We start from the raw sequence: 18,907 nt of genomic DNA, 5'->3' as shown, positions 1-18,907 counted from the left end.
CCATGAATGAAGTTAAATGGTGACCATTAGGAGGATATGTGTCGCTATTCTTCTTGTTTGTTTAGTCCCGGTCAGTCTCTCGTTTTCGGTGTAATCAGGCGTGTGATGGAAGGACTGCTGGAGACACTTCAACAGCTTCCTGGAGATGGATATTCACCTAAACTCGCTGAATGACAGCAGAGGGCTCGGGGAGGGTGGGGGTGTGGGAGGTGTAATTGGATGTCCACTTCAGATTCAGAGGCCAGATCACAAAAAGGGAGGCCAAACCAAAGCACCCCTGTCCGAAAACCGCTTAAAAGGGTCCATATGGGTGAGGCAGCATCTCAAGACATTTAGGTCAGGATTTAAATTCAATGTTCAGTGAAGGAGGCTGGATTATTTTTGTTCCAGCTCAGTTTCAGTGTCATGAAAGTTCCCCTAAAGGAAGATTTGTGCAGATAAAAGGCAAAACTGTGATTATACATGGAAATATCTCACATTTCTGTTCTAGAAACAGGAGAAACATCACTTTAGTTCAGTGATTTGTTTGCTTCCTTGATCCCTCCTGGAGCACATCCTCCAGATGAATGGAGTAACAAGTCTGTCTTTTTCATGTGTTTGCATCAATGCATGAAGTCTTTAATTGACAGGGAGTTTTTACACTTTATATAAATCAGGATCAAAATCAGCTTTATTTTCTTTGTCCACACATACAACAGAATAGACAGACAGACAAAATGGACAACAGCATGAATGTTTAAGTGCAGGCTGTTGAAAGAACTATAATATGGCCTTTTATTCCCTTATGTCGCCTTTAGTTTTGTTGTTTTAAATAAAAACAGTACAGTGCACTATATAAAGCAGTGTCAAATTAAAGGAAAAGCCAACAGAAATCAATCAGCATGTTGCACCAGAGCAGCTTCGGGGCTCTCTCTTCATTCACCCTGATCTCCACAGAGGATCACTCTTCCACAGGGATGTTCTCACATTTTTTGGTATTTGATGATGAAAGCGCTGTCTAACACGCCAGCATAAACTCTCCCACAGGCCCAAAGGTGATCAGCTGGGTTTTCATCCTGGAAGAAGCCACTACTGCCATCACAGCTGAAATGTTTCATCATGAGAGGAAGGAGATCACTCAGAGCTGCTGCAGATCTCCTCACTGCGAGGGGTCAAAGATCAGGGGTTTTCTTTTAATTTGCCACCCCTCTTATATATCGCGTTTAGACAGCTTTCAGTGAGTAAATCAGCTGTTACTATGAGTCCCACAGTGGTGTGTTGTGTCGTCCACTGGAGTGCACTGCCACCTAGCGCTGGCGTTGGAGAACTGACTGGGGGTTTCTCGGCATGCAGCCATGCCGATCGACATGAATAACGTGCTGGCAAATCCAAACTTCCTTATTAGAGGTTTTAAATGATCCCTGTTGGTGATTTGGGTTTCGCTGGAAACAAGCTTCCTGCACGCACGCGAACAAAAAACGTGCTGCAGTCACAGTTCGGGATGTTTTACAGAAAGCAAACAGACACTTTTAAAGATTTGAAGTTTTTGTATAGTTTTGAGTGAAGTTTTGTAAAACTTGCTCAGTCCCTGCACAGACAGCTGTATCCCTTTTCGCCCCTGTCTGCACTCTCAGCACGATGGACAATAAACTCCAGAGATCAAAGGCGCCCCTGGCACCGTGTTATTACTCCGACTCCCGCACCGAAGGCCCCCCGGGCGCTCCGCATACCTTTCCAGGCTGGGCAGAGCCGGGGAGGCGCTCCAGCAGCCCTCGCCTGATCCGGTGGGTGTGCGCTTTTTCTTTTACTGTATTTAAGCTCTCACATTTGGCATCTGATAGAATTTTTCAGCGCACCCACTGACACGATGGCGACCAACAAGGAGGCTCCTCTGGGCTCCAGTGAGAACCCGATCAAGTTCAAGGACCAGGACTTTGAAACTCTCCAGGCAGAGTGTCTGAAGTCCGGCGTGCTGTTCTCTGATCCAACCTTTCCAGCGGAGCAGAAGTCCATCGGAACACCGGAAGACCCGGACCCTAAAAAGGCTATTCAATGGAAGAGACCCAAGGTGCGAAAGTTTGACCACTGACATGTTGTGCATGCGCATAAAGAGGCAGATGTTTAGGTGTTCGTGGGCTCATTTAACATGATTCAAACCAAAACTCTGAAGTTAAAGAAAGTTTCTCTGTTTTTCAGGTATGTGTTTCTAAATGTTTCCCCCACATTCTGCACATGAGCTCTCAGCAGCGCTGATGTGGGTGTAGACAGATTTAACCAGGTGTGTCACAGGTGTGGAAAAACTTTTTCCTGGAAGGAGTTGAGAAAGAAAGAAGTGAGGGAGGACTGGAAAAGGCTATACAAATCATCGAGAAAAGAGCCAAATGCCCATTCACATATCCTTAATCTAGTTTTATATTGACACCAAGTCACAAAGTCACAAACGCCACAATGAGTTTATGACAAAGTCGGAAACTCTCCAGTAGAATTAGTGTAGGAAAGTCAAAGTTTAATGGCTTCTTAATACGGATGCGGGGTCACAGGAGTTAAAACATTCGTGGTCATAACAGCAGTTTGTAAATTGTGCTCTTTTTGTTCTGTTTCTGTAGGAAATCAGTAAGAACGCTGCGTTTGTCGAGGACACGACTGCAACCACTGATATCTGTCAGGGCCAACTTGGTGAGTACATCTGGAAAAACAAATGTAATCTTTTTATCTGCCAGCTGCTTATTATCACTCCCCGGGGATTGAGTGATGAAACCAGTCATGTTGAAATGTCTCAAACTGGGACTGTACAACATCCCAGTTAAATGGATACAGGCGAATGAAGTAGCTGTACAACGGGGACCCACAGGCCCTGAGGGACCAAAACATCTAATGTGCAGCCAGAGGGAAAAGAGTCGTGTCTCTTTGTGGTCATCAAACCCTAAATCTGCTGAGGGTCGTTACCCCATCGAGCTGCAGCTTTATTAGCCTGCAGCGTCAGCTAAAATATGCGTTTTTCAGTCTGTTTCCTATTTATGATGAATTAGACGGCTGTTTTCTGCAAAACAGCAAACTCTTCCTTCGCCTTTTATGGGGCGATTGTGGCTCAAGAGTTGGGAGCTCGCTTTGTAATCGGAAGATTGCCGGTTCGAGCCCCGGCTTGGACAGTCTCGGTCGTTGTGTCCTTGGGCAAGACACTTCACCCGTTGCCTACTGGTGGTGGTCAGAGGGCCCGGTGGCGCCAGTGTCCGGCAGCCTCGCCTCTGTCAGTGCAACGTAGCTACAATGTAGCTTGCCATCACCAGTGTGTGAATGGGTGCATGACTGGATGTGTAAAGCGCTTTGGGGTTCTTAGGGACTAGTAAAGCGCTATACAAATACAGGCCATTTGCCATTCCTCCACCTCTGGGATTTCTGAATTGATGATTTGTGTCGTCGGATGTGTGCGAGTATGTCACTGGCACAGATCAACACCCCCTCCTCCTCCCCCTGCCTCTGTCTCCATGTCTAAGTTTTGGGTTTCCTTTTAAGTCTGTGTTTTTCCATGATTTACACAGATACTAGCAGTTACTGCAACATCTGCAACACAGAACAGATGTTGGCTGCTTGAGAAGAATGTGGTTGATTACGTGCGTGAGAGAGCTGCCAGTCTGTGGGAGACCACCACCTCAAGGCCCTCTGAAATACTTTAATAAATGTAAAAAGCGATCACCCTTATACTCGTCACACTCTTCTTCTTGTTTATCAGGTGACTGCTGGCTGCTGGCCGCCCTATCCTGTCTGACCGCGCACCCCTCGCTCTTTGTGAAGGTGGTGCCACCAAACCAAAGCCTGAGCGACCGTTACGCAGGGATCTTCCATTTTAAGGTAAGGACACACTCTATCTAAGGCCTCCTGGTCTTTTTCTTACTGATGAGAAACACTGGAGCCCCCAAAACAGCACCTACATTATCCTTAATGCAAATTGCCCACAGACAATTCGAGGGAGGCCTAACTGCCATGCTATTACAGGAGGCTAGCTTTCTTGGCCTGTGCAATTACCATCAGTAATGTGGGACATTTGAAGGTCGATGTGGACTGTAAACCAGCATATACTGATTTAAAGTTTGACTCTCAGCATCCACTGGAGCACAAACTGGGCGTTACATCAGGAAGTTACAACAAAGAGTGAACACCATCCCCACAGACACAGCAACCAGGGAACCAGCAGGAAGAACATCATGTCAAAGAGGCCCAGATTAAATTTGGTTTATTGTGGCTGAACTTTAGTGAGCGCTGTGAAAGCACCCAAAGAAGAAAGCTAACTGCTCCCTAAGCAAAAGCCTTTGGTGATGCCTTATGCGTCAGGAGCATCAGAATAGCTGAGATGCATCTTTTCAAAACACTGTGTCTCTGTGGCGTTCAAACCTCAAATCCCCACGCCAATAACTGGTCCACCCCAAGTATTAGGTCCCCCAAAAACAAATAGAGTACTATATTTTATGCAATTAAATGCCAAGAGGAAAGCTATGAATTATACTTTGTGGAAGCCAAACAACCTCTGGTGAAGCTGATGGCACAGAAGAGCTGCCCCATCAGGTCAGTACTCCACAGTCTGTTTACACCTGCAGGCCAGTGGCCACTCCTTCAGTGAGGATGTGCACATAGTGGAGAGAGGAACTCTCTGTGAGCGGCATTCACAGGCGTTAAACAACGGTCATGACAATTTGCATATTAACAACCATGAAACTAACCTCACGGGCCATTGTTAGTCAGTGCTGCTGGTTTTGGTCATTACGTGTTTGTACTGGGAACTGAAGACGTGACTCAGACTGGTGAAAGGTTTCTCTGAGTACAGGTGAACGTGGATTACTGCAGTTTTAAGTCATATTTAATAAAACGTGAAGCTCATTTTGTAAGTTATGGACACACATGGAGCAGAGTATGCTTTAGTATAATCTATCCATCTTCTTCCACTTGGCCGAATCCAAGTGGAAGAAGTGAAGTCAAAATCCTGAAATACAACTGGCAGTGAGGAAACAAAACAAAACAAAAAAATAACAGTAAAATAAAAATGTATGACCATTTTTCCATATGCTGCCCCCGTGACCCCGGCCGGGTCGCGGGGGCCCAGACCTCTTTCTTCCCAGCCACCTCCTCCAGCTTGTCCGGGGGAACACAAAAGCGTTCCCAGAGATATAATCTCTCCAGCGTGCCCTGGGTTTGCCCCAGGGCCTTCTCCTGGTGGGACATACCCGGAATCGCCCAGGAGGCATCCTTGTTAGATGCCGAACCACCTCAACTGGCTCCTTGCGATGTGGAGGAGCAGCGGCTCTACTCTGAGTCCCTCCTGGATGGCTGAACCTCTCAGCCTATCTCTAAGGGAGAGGCCAGCCACCCATTGGAGGAAGCTCATTTCTGTGCTTGTATCCACGATCTCATTGTTTCGGTCACTACCCACAGCTTGTGGCCATAGGTGAGGGTCGGGACATAGACTGCAAATTGAGAGCATCGCTTTTACGCTCAGCTCTCTCTTCACCACGATGGACCAGTACATCGTCTGCATCACTGCAGCCACAGCATGACTCCGTCTGTCGATCTCTGGCTCCCTTCTCCCGTCACTCGTGAAAAAGACCCCGAGATACTTAAACTCCTCCACTTGGTCAAGAACTTGTCCCCGACCCGGAGTTGGCCGGGGACTTTAGTATAATCATGCAGAGGTTTCTCATGTCTGATCATAAAACAGCATGAGGGTAATCGAGCAGCTCAAAGTTGACAGGACTTAACAAATCATTAGGCAACAGTGAGTACGTCCATCTTTTGCATACATCTTATGTTGTTGACAGCACAGATTTTATTTTACTTTTTAAATGTGACACTTGCAGACTTGCAGGCCCAGAGCTGACTCAAGTTGCTTTATTTGAAGACACGATGACACATTCAGCCAAATCTGAAACCAAAAATGTCCATTAAAGTGTTTCCCTGTGTTCTTTTATTAAATCATTACACAAAAGCTGAGGTCATATTTCAGCATAGATGCACACAAAACACATCAGTCTGTGGCCCTCAAGCAAGTTCATCTGCTGGTGGTTCCTGCCAAAGTTTGTGGTCACATATCGTTTGGCACAACATAACACGAGACTAAAAGCTTTTTGTCTGGTCCTGCTTGAGCGCCTTTGAAGAGCCATTTATTCTGACGAATGTGAGGCCTGCACAAACATAATTATATTTAGACACCCCTTAAATTTAAGGACAGATTGCCTGAACTAATTTATATTTTATCTGATTTGGCTCTATCCTTTGAAATGTTTTCTGTGAGTTGTCTTTTTGCTAAGCTGCTGTGCCACAGCTCTGGTATTTAATGAAGGCAGCTGAGACACGTATCAACTCATCCTGGAGTCATTTCTGCACAAAGGCCTCCCAGCTTGAGGGAGACAAACATAAACCCAAATCTTTATCAGCTCATTAGAACTGGTGATTCTTATCTGCAGAGTTCAACACTTATTCTCTGGCTTTAACTTGCTCAGATCAATAAAATATCAACTTCGTAGACACATGAATCTTGCAAAAGCAGACACATCGGGAAGTGATTGTTTTGGCTCGAAGCTCTGGACCTTTAGAGACTGCTGGGGAGAATGTGGCGTGACTGAACAAGCAGGACGGAAGGACTGGAAACTGATTCTGCCCTGTCAGAGTAATTGGAGAGCAGTTCAGACATGCAGGTAGTGACTCCCCCGGGACACCTGTACACACACACACACACACACACACACACACACACACACACACACACACACACACACGCACACACACACCAGCCATGAAAGACCAGTGTAAGCCTGCTTTCAGCTACTGTTGTGTACACACCGTTAACAGTATGGTACACACCTTGAGCCATGACCAGTAACGACCTGATGAGTTGTTGTTTTTAAATTCTCCTTTATAAACCTTTTGAAGCTTCATATCTGGACCGCCGATAAGTCCCCTGATTGTCTCTTGTTGATGTGAAGGCATAATATTAAATTATAGCATTAATTGAGGCAAGACGATCTTATCTACAGGCAACAACAACACAGCAGTTTAAAGTGCTTTCCATTATTTAATTTAATCATTAATCATTAATTATTCTCTGTAACTGACAAAGGTCACATTAATCGAAACGTTGTAAATAAACAAAAAGCAATGGTGAGCAGGACAGTGTGCAGAGATTATACTATTTTTCTCCACAAAGATTATTCTTCTCTCTATGCAGCTGTCATTAATCTACCTGTGCTCAGTTTTCCTAAATTTGTTGAATGATTTAATTTAGTCGTTGCAACAGTCCAGAATAATCTTACATTGGTCTTTGGTCATCTCACAGCAAGAGCTTCGTGCCTGAGATGACCAGATTAAGCATATCCCATCTCTATGACATCATACAGATCGAATATCTGATTCATAGAAAAAACTGTCTGAAACAGAGTGATTAAAGCAGTCTGAGGCTCACAGGGTTACTTGGACATGAACTGACTGGTAGCTAACCAAAACTAAACTACTAACTGAAACATTTTAGTTATCCACTGATATCCACCACACTGCTTGCATTTTAGTTACCTGAAATACAAATTAAGATAAGACTGAAAGCTAACTGAATTACTAACCAACATGGTCATTAAAGTTAAAATTTAGACAAAACAGCCACCCAGATGAGACTGATGGTGCAAATGTTTGACAGAAAATGTGGTTTATCCCAGGTGAACATTTGTGAGAACTGGGAAAGCACCCAAAGAAGGCAACTGCTCCCTAACCAAAAACCTTAAAACCTTAAAATAATGATTTGATCTCTGGTTGCATTTGTAAGTCCGCTGACTCAGCGGTCCCCAACCTTTTTTGCGCCGCAGACCGGTTTATGTCTGGCAATGTTTTCACGGACCGGCCTTTAAAGTGTCGCGGATAAATACAACAAAATAAAACCAGTACAGGTACCACAAAAAAGAAGATTTATTCATAACACACGGGAAAAGACCCCGGGAAACTGAGTTAATGATAAAAACGCTAAAAAAATAACAATTAAAACCCTGAAAACCATAAATTTCACACGCGAGCCTCAACTCTCGCGGCTCGGTACCAAATGACTCACGGACCGGTACCGGTTTGGGGACCGCTGCGCACACTTACAAAGAAATGAATAGTCTCTCGTTTTTATGATAGTGTCATTTTAATGGAGAGAGTCAGAATATCATAAATTATAATAATGTATAAGATAATGTTATAAATTGATTTGCATGTAATTGAATCAAATAAGTATTTGAACCCCTACAACTCAACCAGAATTCTGGCTCCTGCATATTGGTTGTATGGGACACAGATTACAATCAATCAATCAATCAATGCACCACCACGGGCAAGATCAATGAGCTGTCAGAGGGTGATGAGAAGGTGATGGCTGCTGATGCGATTATTGAGAAATGGAATAAATGTAAAATGACCGTCAGTTGCATTCGGTCTGGAGCTCTAAATCCTGCCTGACGGGGTGAAGATGAGCATGAGGTGGTTGTTCGGCCCAAAACTACATGGGCAGAGCTTGTTAATGATCTGAAGGCAGTTGGATCACAGTCACTCTGAACACCATTGGTAACACGCTATGCTGTAATGGACTAATTTTTAGAGACCAACAAGGTCCCCCTGCTCAAGAAGGCACGTGTACAGTCCCGTCTTAAATTTGCCAGTTAACTTCAAATTAGTCGGAGAAGTCTTTTGGACAAATCAAGCTCTTGGCACCAACTCAACACGCCATGTTTAGAGAAAGAGAAATGCTGAGTATGACCAAAAGAACATCATCCCCGCAGTGAAGCATAGAGGTGGGCACATTATGCTTTAGGGCTGTTTTTCTGCTTAGGCTACAGGATGACTTCATTGCACTGAGGGACCAATCGATTCGGCCATGTACCATAAAATCTTGGAGGAGAACCTTCCCTTAGCCAAAACACTGAAGATGGGTTTTCCACCATGAAAGTGACTCAAAACCTACCACAACAAAGGAGTGGAAAAAGCACGTTGAGGTCATGGAAAAGCCTAGCCAGCCTCCAGATTTTAATCCTATAGAAAATCTGTGGAGGGAGCTGAAGCTCAAGTCAGCAAGCAGCAGCCAAGAAATCTAAAGGATTTAGAGAGGTTCTATAAAGGGGGCTGGGTGAAAACCCCCTTTAAAATGTGGTGACCAAACCTAGTGACCAATTACAAGAAACATCTAACATGTGCTCGCCAACAAGGATTTCTCCATCAAATACTAAGTCATGTTTCGCTTTGGTATCAAAGACTTGTTTAATTTAATGACATGTAAATGAATGCATAGCATAATGCATAAAATTAAACTACCATAAAATTGGAGACTGTTCATTTCTTTTTATGTGAGCAAACTTACAAACTCGGATAATTATTTCCCCCACTGTATTTCTGTGAGTCAGCTGCCTTAACAAAGTATCGTGTTTATATTAACCTCTGTTCTGAATGTATTAAACTTGTCAGTGACAAATACCACCCAAAGCACCCCAAAGGGATTTGGGGTGGTAACAGGACAGGACCTTTTGCACGTTAGCCAAACAGGTAACTACACTGTGGAGACGCTCTAAGACTAGCGAAAACTAAGCTAAAGCTAAACATTTTTAAAACAATAAAACTAAACTGAAAAAAATATAATTTTGTTCTGCAAACTAACTGAAACTAAACGTCAGATTATCTCTCTTTATTAAAATCAGTGGTTTCCAGTATTCAGACTTTCTCTAGAAATACTGAGTCTGGGTCTAATGTGTGACCAGAAGCATGAAAGCTAACTTGTTATCTGCTGAATATGATCACAAATTGCTTTGGAAATCTGAACTTTGCCAAGTTCTCTTTGTGAGGTTTGTTTACCGTTGCAAAAAGGTCAAACAAAAGTGCAGAGCGTGGATGTTGTTTGACCCAGAGGGACCGTAAGCCTAGAGTATTTACATAGACTAGTTTTCCATCTCAGAACACTGTGTAATAAAAAATAACTCGTACATCAACATGAAGACAGAATACGGCAGTACGGAGCCTTTCACTCACAGAGAGGTCAGCCTGACACAGACGAACTACAGAGTCTAAAGGTGGGGGTGTGTGCATCGCTAATAGTTTGTTTCTACTGACCCCAGCTGGCCAAAAGAAATCAGTTGATTCTAATGTTCGCGTTCTCACTCAGTCTTCCTCCTCATTACAGTTCCTCCTGACTCATTACATCCTCTCCTCCTCTCTTCTCACGTCTCCCTCTTCCTGTCGCTGTCTCTCTCTCCTTCCCTCGCTCTGTGCAGTTCTGGCAGTATGGTGAGTGGGTGGAGGTGGTTGTGGATGACAGGCTGCCAGTACGCGAAGGCCGTCTGCTCTTCAGCTACTCTCGCAGCCGCAATGAGTTTTGGAGCGCCCTGGTGGAAAAGGCCTATGCCAAGTCAGTTTCCACAACCAGCATATGTTTCTGGGTTGTAATGTCTGAGATCACCCACTCCTTTTCTGTCTGTGTTATGTCGCTAACAGAGATAGCCACTTTTCTCACCCTCCATATGTAGGTTAATCGGATCTTACGGGAGCCTGAAGGGAGGCAACATTTCAGAGGGGATGGAGGACTTCACTGGAGGCATCGCCCGCTCGCTGGAGATCTCTTCTCGTACCCCTCGAGTCCTCTGGAGGTCCTTGGCTGCTGCTCTGTCCCGAGGGAGCCTCCTCAGCTGCTTTATCCAGGTACACGCAGCACCAACTCCAGATGTTTACACTCACGCACGTGGATGTTAACCTGTGTTTGTCTTCACAGGCCAAGAGCGCCTCAGATATCGGCAAGGTGACAGGAGAGGGGCTGATAAGGGGACATGCTTACGCCATAACTGACGCTGACAAGGTATCACGAAGATGAGTTTCATTACTGAGCACAATTTTCACTCTATCTCACATTATATCATTTTATTCTAAGCTGATGAAATTCATTGTGACATTAACTGTAATCTCATTTATATTTCATGTCTCCTTATTATAATTTGACTGGATTTAATCTTATCTTGGAATGTAATTGATTCATAATCCGCTCTACTTTGATCTAATGTCGTCTAATCTTGCGTCAAATTAAAAAAAGATCAAGATGAACGAGAACACTCAGGGAGCGCAACTACCCCCGGAGGGCAAGGGCTAAACTAAAACTTTGATGTTTTATGATGTTTTTATTACAACATGCTGATGCTGTTACGGCGTCACTGTGACGTCGCAGGGCGTCGTATTGAAAACATAAAAAGTTTATTATACAGCTCTTTCCATGTCCTTTCATACGATATGTTACTCGATATGGTTTCTTGAAATCTTTCTCAAAGGTCAACTTTGATCTTGGGTGCTAAAAATGAAGGTCGAAGTCAAATGCTTAGCCAACCTCGGTATTCATGTCCCTCAAGGCCTAGAATATTGTGAAGTTTGAACACGATCCCCAAAAATTGTAGGTAATATAAAGTTTTTACTGATTTTCACCTAAATTAAATCAACTCGAGCTGTTATTGGTATCTACCATCACACAAAATTTAAAAACGATATCTTGAAAACTGTGGCTGCTAGACTGCTAACGAACAGACAGACAAACAAATGGAACCAATTACAGAACAGTCAACTTTATTGTCATTTATTGTCAGTCTACTATGATCTGTTCTTGTAAACTGATCATTTTTTCATGGAATTATACATTTTAAAACTTTTTCTCAAATCTTGATATAAATAACAACATAGTGAAAAATTATCCTTTCAAAATAAGACTTCATGTGTGTTTTATAAGCTTCTTTATTGTTGTTGTTTAAATTTTAGTTGACAAAAACATCAGATGAGATTTTGCTGCTGAGGCTGAGAAACCCCTGGGGTTTTATTGAATATTGCGGACCCTGGAGTGACAAGTGAGTGTGCATGTTACACAAAGAGAGCACGCCCACTTGCAGTTTACAGAACATCCACGGATGTCGAGTTTCTCTCTGCGTGTGCGTGACTGCAGGGGCAAAGAGTGGGAGAACGTGGACCCGACAGAGAAGGAAAGGATCGAGGTGAAATGCGTTGAAGACGGGGAGTTCTGGTAAGAAGAAGAAACATAAAACTTAAACCAGTGAATAAACCTCTTGTGGCTTTAAGAGCTCTGATGCGAGGCGCCGTCTCTGTTAGGATCAGTGCCGAAGACTTCTGCAACCTCTTTGATGTCGTGGAGCTCTGCAGCGTCAATCCAGACTCTTATGATGAAGAAAGCACACCTGCCAGCTGGGCCATCACCGAACACGAAGGCTGCTGGCTGCCGGGGAGTTCTGCTGGTGGTAGCCGCAAATATAACAGTACGGTTCACATCTGGATCACTGTTCATTCAAGCTTTACTGGGATCCTTTCTGTTGCTAGATGTTGCTGTCTCTGCTTTTTTCCCCTCAGAAACATTCTGCAAAAATCCCCAGTATACGCTGGTCCTCAGGGAGAAGGATGAGAATGAGGATGAGGACGATGACGACGACATGGGGGACGATGGCGAGGACGATGATGAAATGGAAGATCAGACTGTGACCCCAGATTCAAAGAAGAGAGCCGAGAAGCAGAAAGTCAGACGTTGCACGGTGCTGGTGGAGCTGCTGCAGAAAAACCGAAGGCAGAGGGATAAACTCAACTTCCTCTACATCGCCTTTCACGTCTATAAGGTGCCATATTTATCCAGCTTTAACGTTTCAGCATTTTCTTGACACACTCATGTGACTCATTCTTTGTTTTTTCCAGGTTCCTTCTGAGGTAAATATCTACCAATTATCAATTATTTATATAAAATCAAATTAACATGAGAACTATTTTCATTTCTCAGTAACTGTTTATGTTTTTTCCATATAACTGCAGAACACTTGTCTGGACCGCAGCTTCTTTATGAAGAATCGCCCAGCGGGGCGTTCTGGGAAGTACAAAGCTCAAAGGTATAAGATGAAACTTTTAAAGAGACTGCATGTTGCTCTTTAAAACACAAAGAGAGCTACGCATTCACACGATGATCCCAACAGCTGCAGATCCTGATGCTGTGGCGAATATTTGAGACACTTTTAGTTGTAATTTTGAGTAATACCTGAGCTAACTCTGAAGTAACTTTTTATGCAAGAGAATTTTGTCATCTTTTGCTGACTGAGAAACTTTGAACAGAAAAGAGATTTAAAAATAAACAAAAAAACAGAAAATCAATCAACCAGAGCAGCTATATTACACCTTTTTCTCATGGTGCCATTAAAAATTGAGTCTAATAGTACAGTCTGTATCATATACATTGCTCAAAACCGTTAAGGGAAGACTCGATTATTAAAGAATAACACACAGTTAGTTAAACTTCAGGGAGATTGGTCTGTCCAGTCAGGAAACAGAAACCATTCCCTTTCACCTGCTTTGGAGCAAATGAAAATGACAGCAGATGCACTGGAGAGGCAACAGGACAACATCCAAAATGACTTGAAGGTGATGACCATTGCTCTCTCCTCATCCCTCCTGACTGATTTTCTCCAGGTTTGCTTTTTGCTAGTGTCTTTGTCACGACTGGTAGCATGATACAGTACCTGCAGCGCATTCAGCTTGCACAGATACTCAATGATGGCACATCAAGAGTGTGGAGGAGATACCAAAAGATGAGGAGAGACAGACATGTCCGCAGATGGGCATCGACCAGCCCCGGGACTGGTATCTGCTTGATGGTGCAATGAGGAACAGAAGCACTACCAGAGTGCCTGTGCTCCAGACCAATTCACCAAAGAGGACCAAAGCTGACAGGTGCCATGCCCTCTTCACATTGTGATATTTGTCTTGGCACTTCCAGATTCGTGTCTCATACCTGGGCCAGTTGATCTGGACCGTCCTGGTCCTGACCCGGTCTGATCCGGTCCTCCCCGCTAAGTCTTCAATCTACTACTAGGAGTAACCCTTGACACTCTTTTCTGAGCTGAGTGGCTTCTGTCATATTTCATATTTCTTATAGAACATAGTGACTGAGTGTGGTGTGGTGTGGTGGTCTCTGCCAGGTAGTTACTTTTGGAAAAACCTGAAAACTGTTGTGGTCAAACCACATCTTTATTTGTTATATACTGAGGTGTCAAAACTTTTCATTAAGGCTACAAAGGAGGTTGTCAAATGCCGCCTCTATGGGGGAAAGAGTTAAAGGAGGTCTGACCCTGATACTGCTCTTATGAAGTCTGTTTCTGACAGTTTGGTCAGGACGTGGGCATCCTGCTGGGTGTAATTTTGTTTGGCTTCTGGTTGTCTTCACAAAAAGGAGTACTTTTTGGTACTGCTGCTGCCTTGATGTCATTCTATGGTTCTTTCCAGCTCTCCTCATCTTCTGAAATCTCCTCCATACTTGTGAGAGTGTGCTGGTAGAAACAGTAAATGTGGATGTGCCATTCTGGAGAAGCTATGTGAAGCAGCTGCAGGTACAGTGACAGGAACGGGAGCTGTCTTGTTGTTGCCTGTCTAACAGACGCTGTGTGATTTCCAAAGCAGGTGAAATACATTCACAATGGTTTATGCTTCCTAAAAGGGACCAACGGGGAAGTTTATCTGATTTTGTCTTTTATTGTGATGATGGAGTGGTCCATCATCACCTTACTGTTTTTTTTAGCAGGGTATGTGTGGCATGTTTTGTGCATAGAATCTTTTAGCTCATTTGTTAGAATCAGTAAACATGCTGTTTGTCCTGCAGAGGTGTGTGGAGAAAGATGCGTCTGGATCCAGGTACTTACGTCATTGTGGTATCCACCTATCGACCCAACCTCCCTGGAGAGTTCTTCGTCCGCACTTTCTCCAAGATCGGAAACACTCTCGAGTAAGATGGAGGAAATTTAGCTTTCATTCCCCAAAAGATTCCAAAGCAAGGATAAAGAAAAACTTTCTGCACAGTCTGATGTCAGAAAACCAAAAAAAAACCTACTTCTGATAGCATGTGTGAATTATTACCGCTGTGTGTGCGTCTCCCTGTGTCTGCACTCGTCATAGATATTCTGTCAAATTATAAACTCACTTCCCGAGGGCTCAGCTGCACGCCTGAATCACCTGCCGCAACACTCACACTGAACAGCACAGTCATAGTCACCCACACTCCCCTGTACCTATCAGAGGCTGAATTATATGTTATACTGATGTTAAATATAAAACACTGCAAGCAGCTTATAAAACAAGCTGGCACCATACCAATACCCTGTGAAAAAAAAAAAGCTATTTTAGCCTGATGTAAATTAAACTGTGAAGTACTTGTAGTAATGCGCTGTTTTCTTGTACACCGCCTGATGTTAGAGGTTTTGGAGAAACTTTTTATCCCATAACAAAAGACCAGCTCAAAAAAATAAAGTATGATGGCTGGTCATAGATTAGAGCCCTTGTGCAACCACACTGATGCATTCAGGTGTGTGTTTATGCAATTAAATCTGCACACGCTCGGTTTAAATGAGTCAGTTAAAAAAACTGATGAAGTCTCCTGCAGGATTATTAGCAGTAGAGACCCCGAAGTCCAGGAATACCTATATTTTTATCAGGTTACATAAGATAATAACAGGCGTGCAGGCGCTTTGCAGTCATTATGCATTGTGAGTCATTTTTTGGCTTTCAACCAAGGAGAAATTAGACTGCAGGACCTCTAATTGTTATAGTATTGCTAGTGCTACTTAAGTAGCCTAAAGTATCTTAGTGCTTTACTGCATTTATTTTTGTGCAAATGAGTCAGCCAGATTTCTTTTACAAGTACAACAATCTGACATGGCCTCTGTGTTCCAGGACTCAAGACTTTGCCTGCACCTCCAGCTTCTCACAAGTGAGTTCACAGACTTCTTCGGTACACATTACAGTACTAGACGCTAACAGGTGCTAAAAGCTGTAGTATGTTTATATTTGTTTTGTTTTTCTATCAGGTGATGACCGCTCCTGTCTCCTCAGAGGATCAAGAGAGAGTGGAGATGACTTTTGACAAGCAGGCTGGCCTAGTAAGAATCATAGCACTCAAACACTTCAGGCTCACAAAGTAAAGAAAGCTTTGAAGCTTTTTGTTAAACTGTTTCTCAACTGTGTCTTGCGTGCAGGATGACAGGCTGAACGTCAAAGACATCATGAAGCTGTTCAACTCAGGTCAGAGCATCCGCTGCACTGCCAGAAGTCAGTTTTAGTAGCGTGTGTATTTATGTGTAATACCTACAGTGGCCACCAGATGGGAGCAAAGCAGCTCCTTCATAGGTTTGAACACTGCAGCCACAGAGGTCGCCAGTCTAGACAGAGGCTCATACACAGTCAGATGAAGTAAATTGAACTCAGTTGAGTAATGAAAAGTGACGACACTTGTCCTCACCTTCACCTTTCCTCTGCTAAATCCAATTTAAACCCTTGTTTTCTCCCTCTGCATCAATCTGTGCCTTTCTTCCCTAATCACAGTTCTTGAGAAAGATTACCATCTGCCTTTGGAGACGTGCAGAGAGCTCATCTTTGGAGAGGATGTATCCTTTTGTCCTCAGTTTATTCTTTAACATCACTCACGTACCAGTCTTCTTGCTTGCGGTGCACTGCGATCCTTGCTGACACTGTCTGCGCTGTAGGCACGTCCTCGTGTTCTTCACGTTACAGCTGCAGCTGTTAGAAACCAGACTGACCTTTGCTGGTTTCACACTTCCTCGGGGCAGACGCTTGCTGACTTCTGCGGCTGAGTCATTGTTTCACCCTGCTGTTCACTATCACGCTCCTTCCTTATAACTTTATCTCTCTGTCTTCTGTCCTGTTGAGATGTCCTTAAACTCTGCTGGCAGACTAAAGGGCGCTGTGCTCTCAGCCGTGAGCAAGCAGGAACCCTGCTGGCCAGTGTGCGCAATCTGCAGGTACAGCTCAGTCTGTGCGCACGTGTGTGTGTGTGTGTGTGTGTGTGTGTGTCTGTGCGTGTGGATGAGAGTCATGTCAGTGTTACTGATGCTGCTCTCTTTTTCAGTCCATCTTTTCTCAGTTTGATGAGGACTCTTCTGGAAGCATGAGCCGCTTTGAACTCAGCTCAGCACTGCAGGGTGTTGGTATGCACACACACACACACACACACACACACACACACACACACACACACACACACACACACACACACACACACTCATTTTCATATCTTAGTGAGGACATCTAATTGACATAAGGCTTTCCCTAGTTATTTACTCTAACCCTAGCCCCTAGCCATCAAAAATGAATGCACAGTTTGGGTTTACACCTTTGCTCATCCCTGTTTTCCAGAATTCCAGTGCGATAACAAGGTGGTTGAGCTGCTGTCTGAGCGGTTCACATCTGGAGAGCTGGACATGCCCTTCCACGGCTTTGTGTCATGTGTCACCAGGCTGCGCAAGCTTTTTGGTAACACACACAAACACACACCTGTGTGTACATCTATCATCCATGTGTACTCTACTGTGCTAAGTTAGCGCATCCATTACTGTTATTGTGCACAACTAATGCAACACAGTGCAATCAGGCATGTAGACACGGTCAAGATGACCTGCTGAAGTCCAAACTGAGTGTCAGAATGGTGGAAGATTTTTGCTGGTAGTGTATTTAAGAAACCGTTCATCTACTGAGAATTTCCAACAAAACCACAGGAATGGTTCAAAAAAGGGAAAATATCCAGTGAGCAGCAGTTCCCTGCATGAAAATACCTTGTTGATATAAAAGATAAGATGAAAATGGACAGAGTCCTTCAAAATGACAGGACAGTAACTTAAATAACCACTTGTTACAATGAGGGTATGAAGAGGAGCATTTCTGAATGGTCAACATATCAAACCCTTAAAGCAGAAGACCACACTGAGTGCCCCTCTGGAAATATATATATATGTATGTATATACATATATATATATATATATATACACATACATATATATATCGAGTTATGGTTCAACTAAGAAAAGCCCATTTCTTTACAGTGTACCTCTGCATGGTAATCATGCTTGTATAATGCTTGTATAACAAAATAAGAGATATTTTTAATAAATTAAAAATTAATTAATTAGTTAAAAACAAAAAGAACACTAATAATAAGGTATCAGCTATCGTGCCAGCTATCGTGCCAGATGCCCTGATGTAAGTAATGGTCTCAACTTGGCCACCTCAGTGAAAACCGTCTGGCTCTGATGAGTCGAGTGTTGAGCTTCTGCAAATATATCACATGCAGTCATCTCCTCCCCTTTTCTCCCCAGCTCTGTATGAATCTGAGACCAGCCAGGAGGTGAAAGACAGAGGGATCAACTCTGTGAGTATCAAACATGCTCGGTTATGCACTGACCCCGGACCTGAACAGGCTTTTCATTTTCTGCTCGTGTCAATCCACAGTGGCTGCTTCAGTTTCTGACAGTGTGACAGCATTTCATGAAAGCTGTTCCACACGGACCCCGATGAGCTACCGGAGAAATATGAGAGAAGCTGCTCTCGCTTGCTTGCTGTGCTGTTGTATTCTTGCATTCTTGCTTAACTCCGTAGTCCTAGAATTTATAATCAAATCCCATTATGTTACTCCACATGTAATAAAAGCAGTTTTAGAACTGATATGTCCTCCGTGCTTTTGTCTTTTGCGTCAAACAACAACAAAAATATTTTAAAAAGCTCTCAAGTCCCTCTTTCAGAACATAAAAGTGTCAAAATGATTTTGAAATGCCAAAAGAAAATATGTTTCGAATTCTTACAATTGAATTAAATGGTACAGATGACTTCAATTACCCACATGGTGAAAAAAAAACACTTCAACCCCAACACCTTACTCATCCACGCACACAAGCGTACTCTGAGATATATGCACTTATTAACACACACACACATTCAGAGTGAGTACTGCCTGCCCCACCGAGGGTGTGAGGGTGATGTCTCAGCTACACGCACCATCTCTATTCTTATCACACTGACGCCACGTACAGCGTCAACACACATTCGCCCCCTCCTCCACTACGTTCCCTCACT

The 18,907-nt window shown here is 43.6% G+C and overlaps 1 protein-coding gene across 1 annotated transcript; it reads left to right on the top strand.

Annotated features, from left to right (window-relative positions):
- The first annotated feature begins 763 nt into the window (after positions 1 to 763).
- On the top strand, positions 764 to 18,499 carry capn12 (calpain 12). The gene is made up of 22 exons (XM_031743922.2): positions 764 to 2,047; positions 2,586 to 2,655; positions 3,710 to 3,828; positions 10,248 to 10,381; positions 10,500 to 10,671; positions 10,742 to 10,825; positions 11,767 to 11,852; positions 11,948 to 12,025; positions 12,112 to 12,275; positions 12,367 to 12,626; positions 12,703 to 12,714; positions 12,817 to 12,890; positions 14,651 to 14,773; positions 15,718 to 15,754; positions 15,852 to 15,923; positions 16,020 to 16,065; positions 16,366 to 16,427; positions 16,734 to 16,802; positions 16,910 to 16,988; positions 17,197 to 17,313; positions 18,154 to 18,206; positions 18,287 to 18,499. Exons 1-22 carry the CDS (start codon positions 1,847 to 1,849, stop codon positions 18,311 to 18,313), a joined length of 2,139 nt encoding a protein of 712 aa, XP_031599782.1. The 5' UTR covers positions 764 to 1,846; the 3' UTR covers positions 18,314 to 18,499.
- The last annotated feature ends 408 nt before the right edge of the window (positions 18,500 to 18,907 follow it).

The sequence above is a fragment of the Oreochromis aureus genome, linkage group 14 (genome assembly GCF_013358895.1).
Source record: "Oreochromis aureus strain Israel breed Guangdong linkage group 14, ZZ_aureus, whole genome shotgun sequence".
Taxonomy (NCBI): Eukaryota; Metazoa; Chordata; class Actinopteri; order Cichliformes; family Cichlidae; genus Oreochromis; species Oreochromis aureus.
Note: the sequence above shows the minus strand (reverse complement) of the source record. Positions and strands in the feature narration are given on the sequence as shown.

Coding starts and splice junctions, on each gene's coding strand:
- capn12 (XM_031743922.2), top strand. CDS start 1,847: ATGGCGACCAACAAGGAGGCTCCTCTGGGCTCCAGTGAGAACCCGATC. Junction 3,829..10,247: donor CAGGGATCTTCCATTTTAAG/GTAAGGACACAC, acceptor CGCTCTGTGCAG/TTCTGGCAGTATGGTGAGTG. Junction 15,924..16,019: donor TTGACAAGCAGGCTGGCCTA/GTAAGAATCATA, acceptor TCTTGCGTGCAG/GATGACAGGCTGAACGTCAA.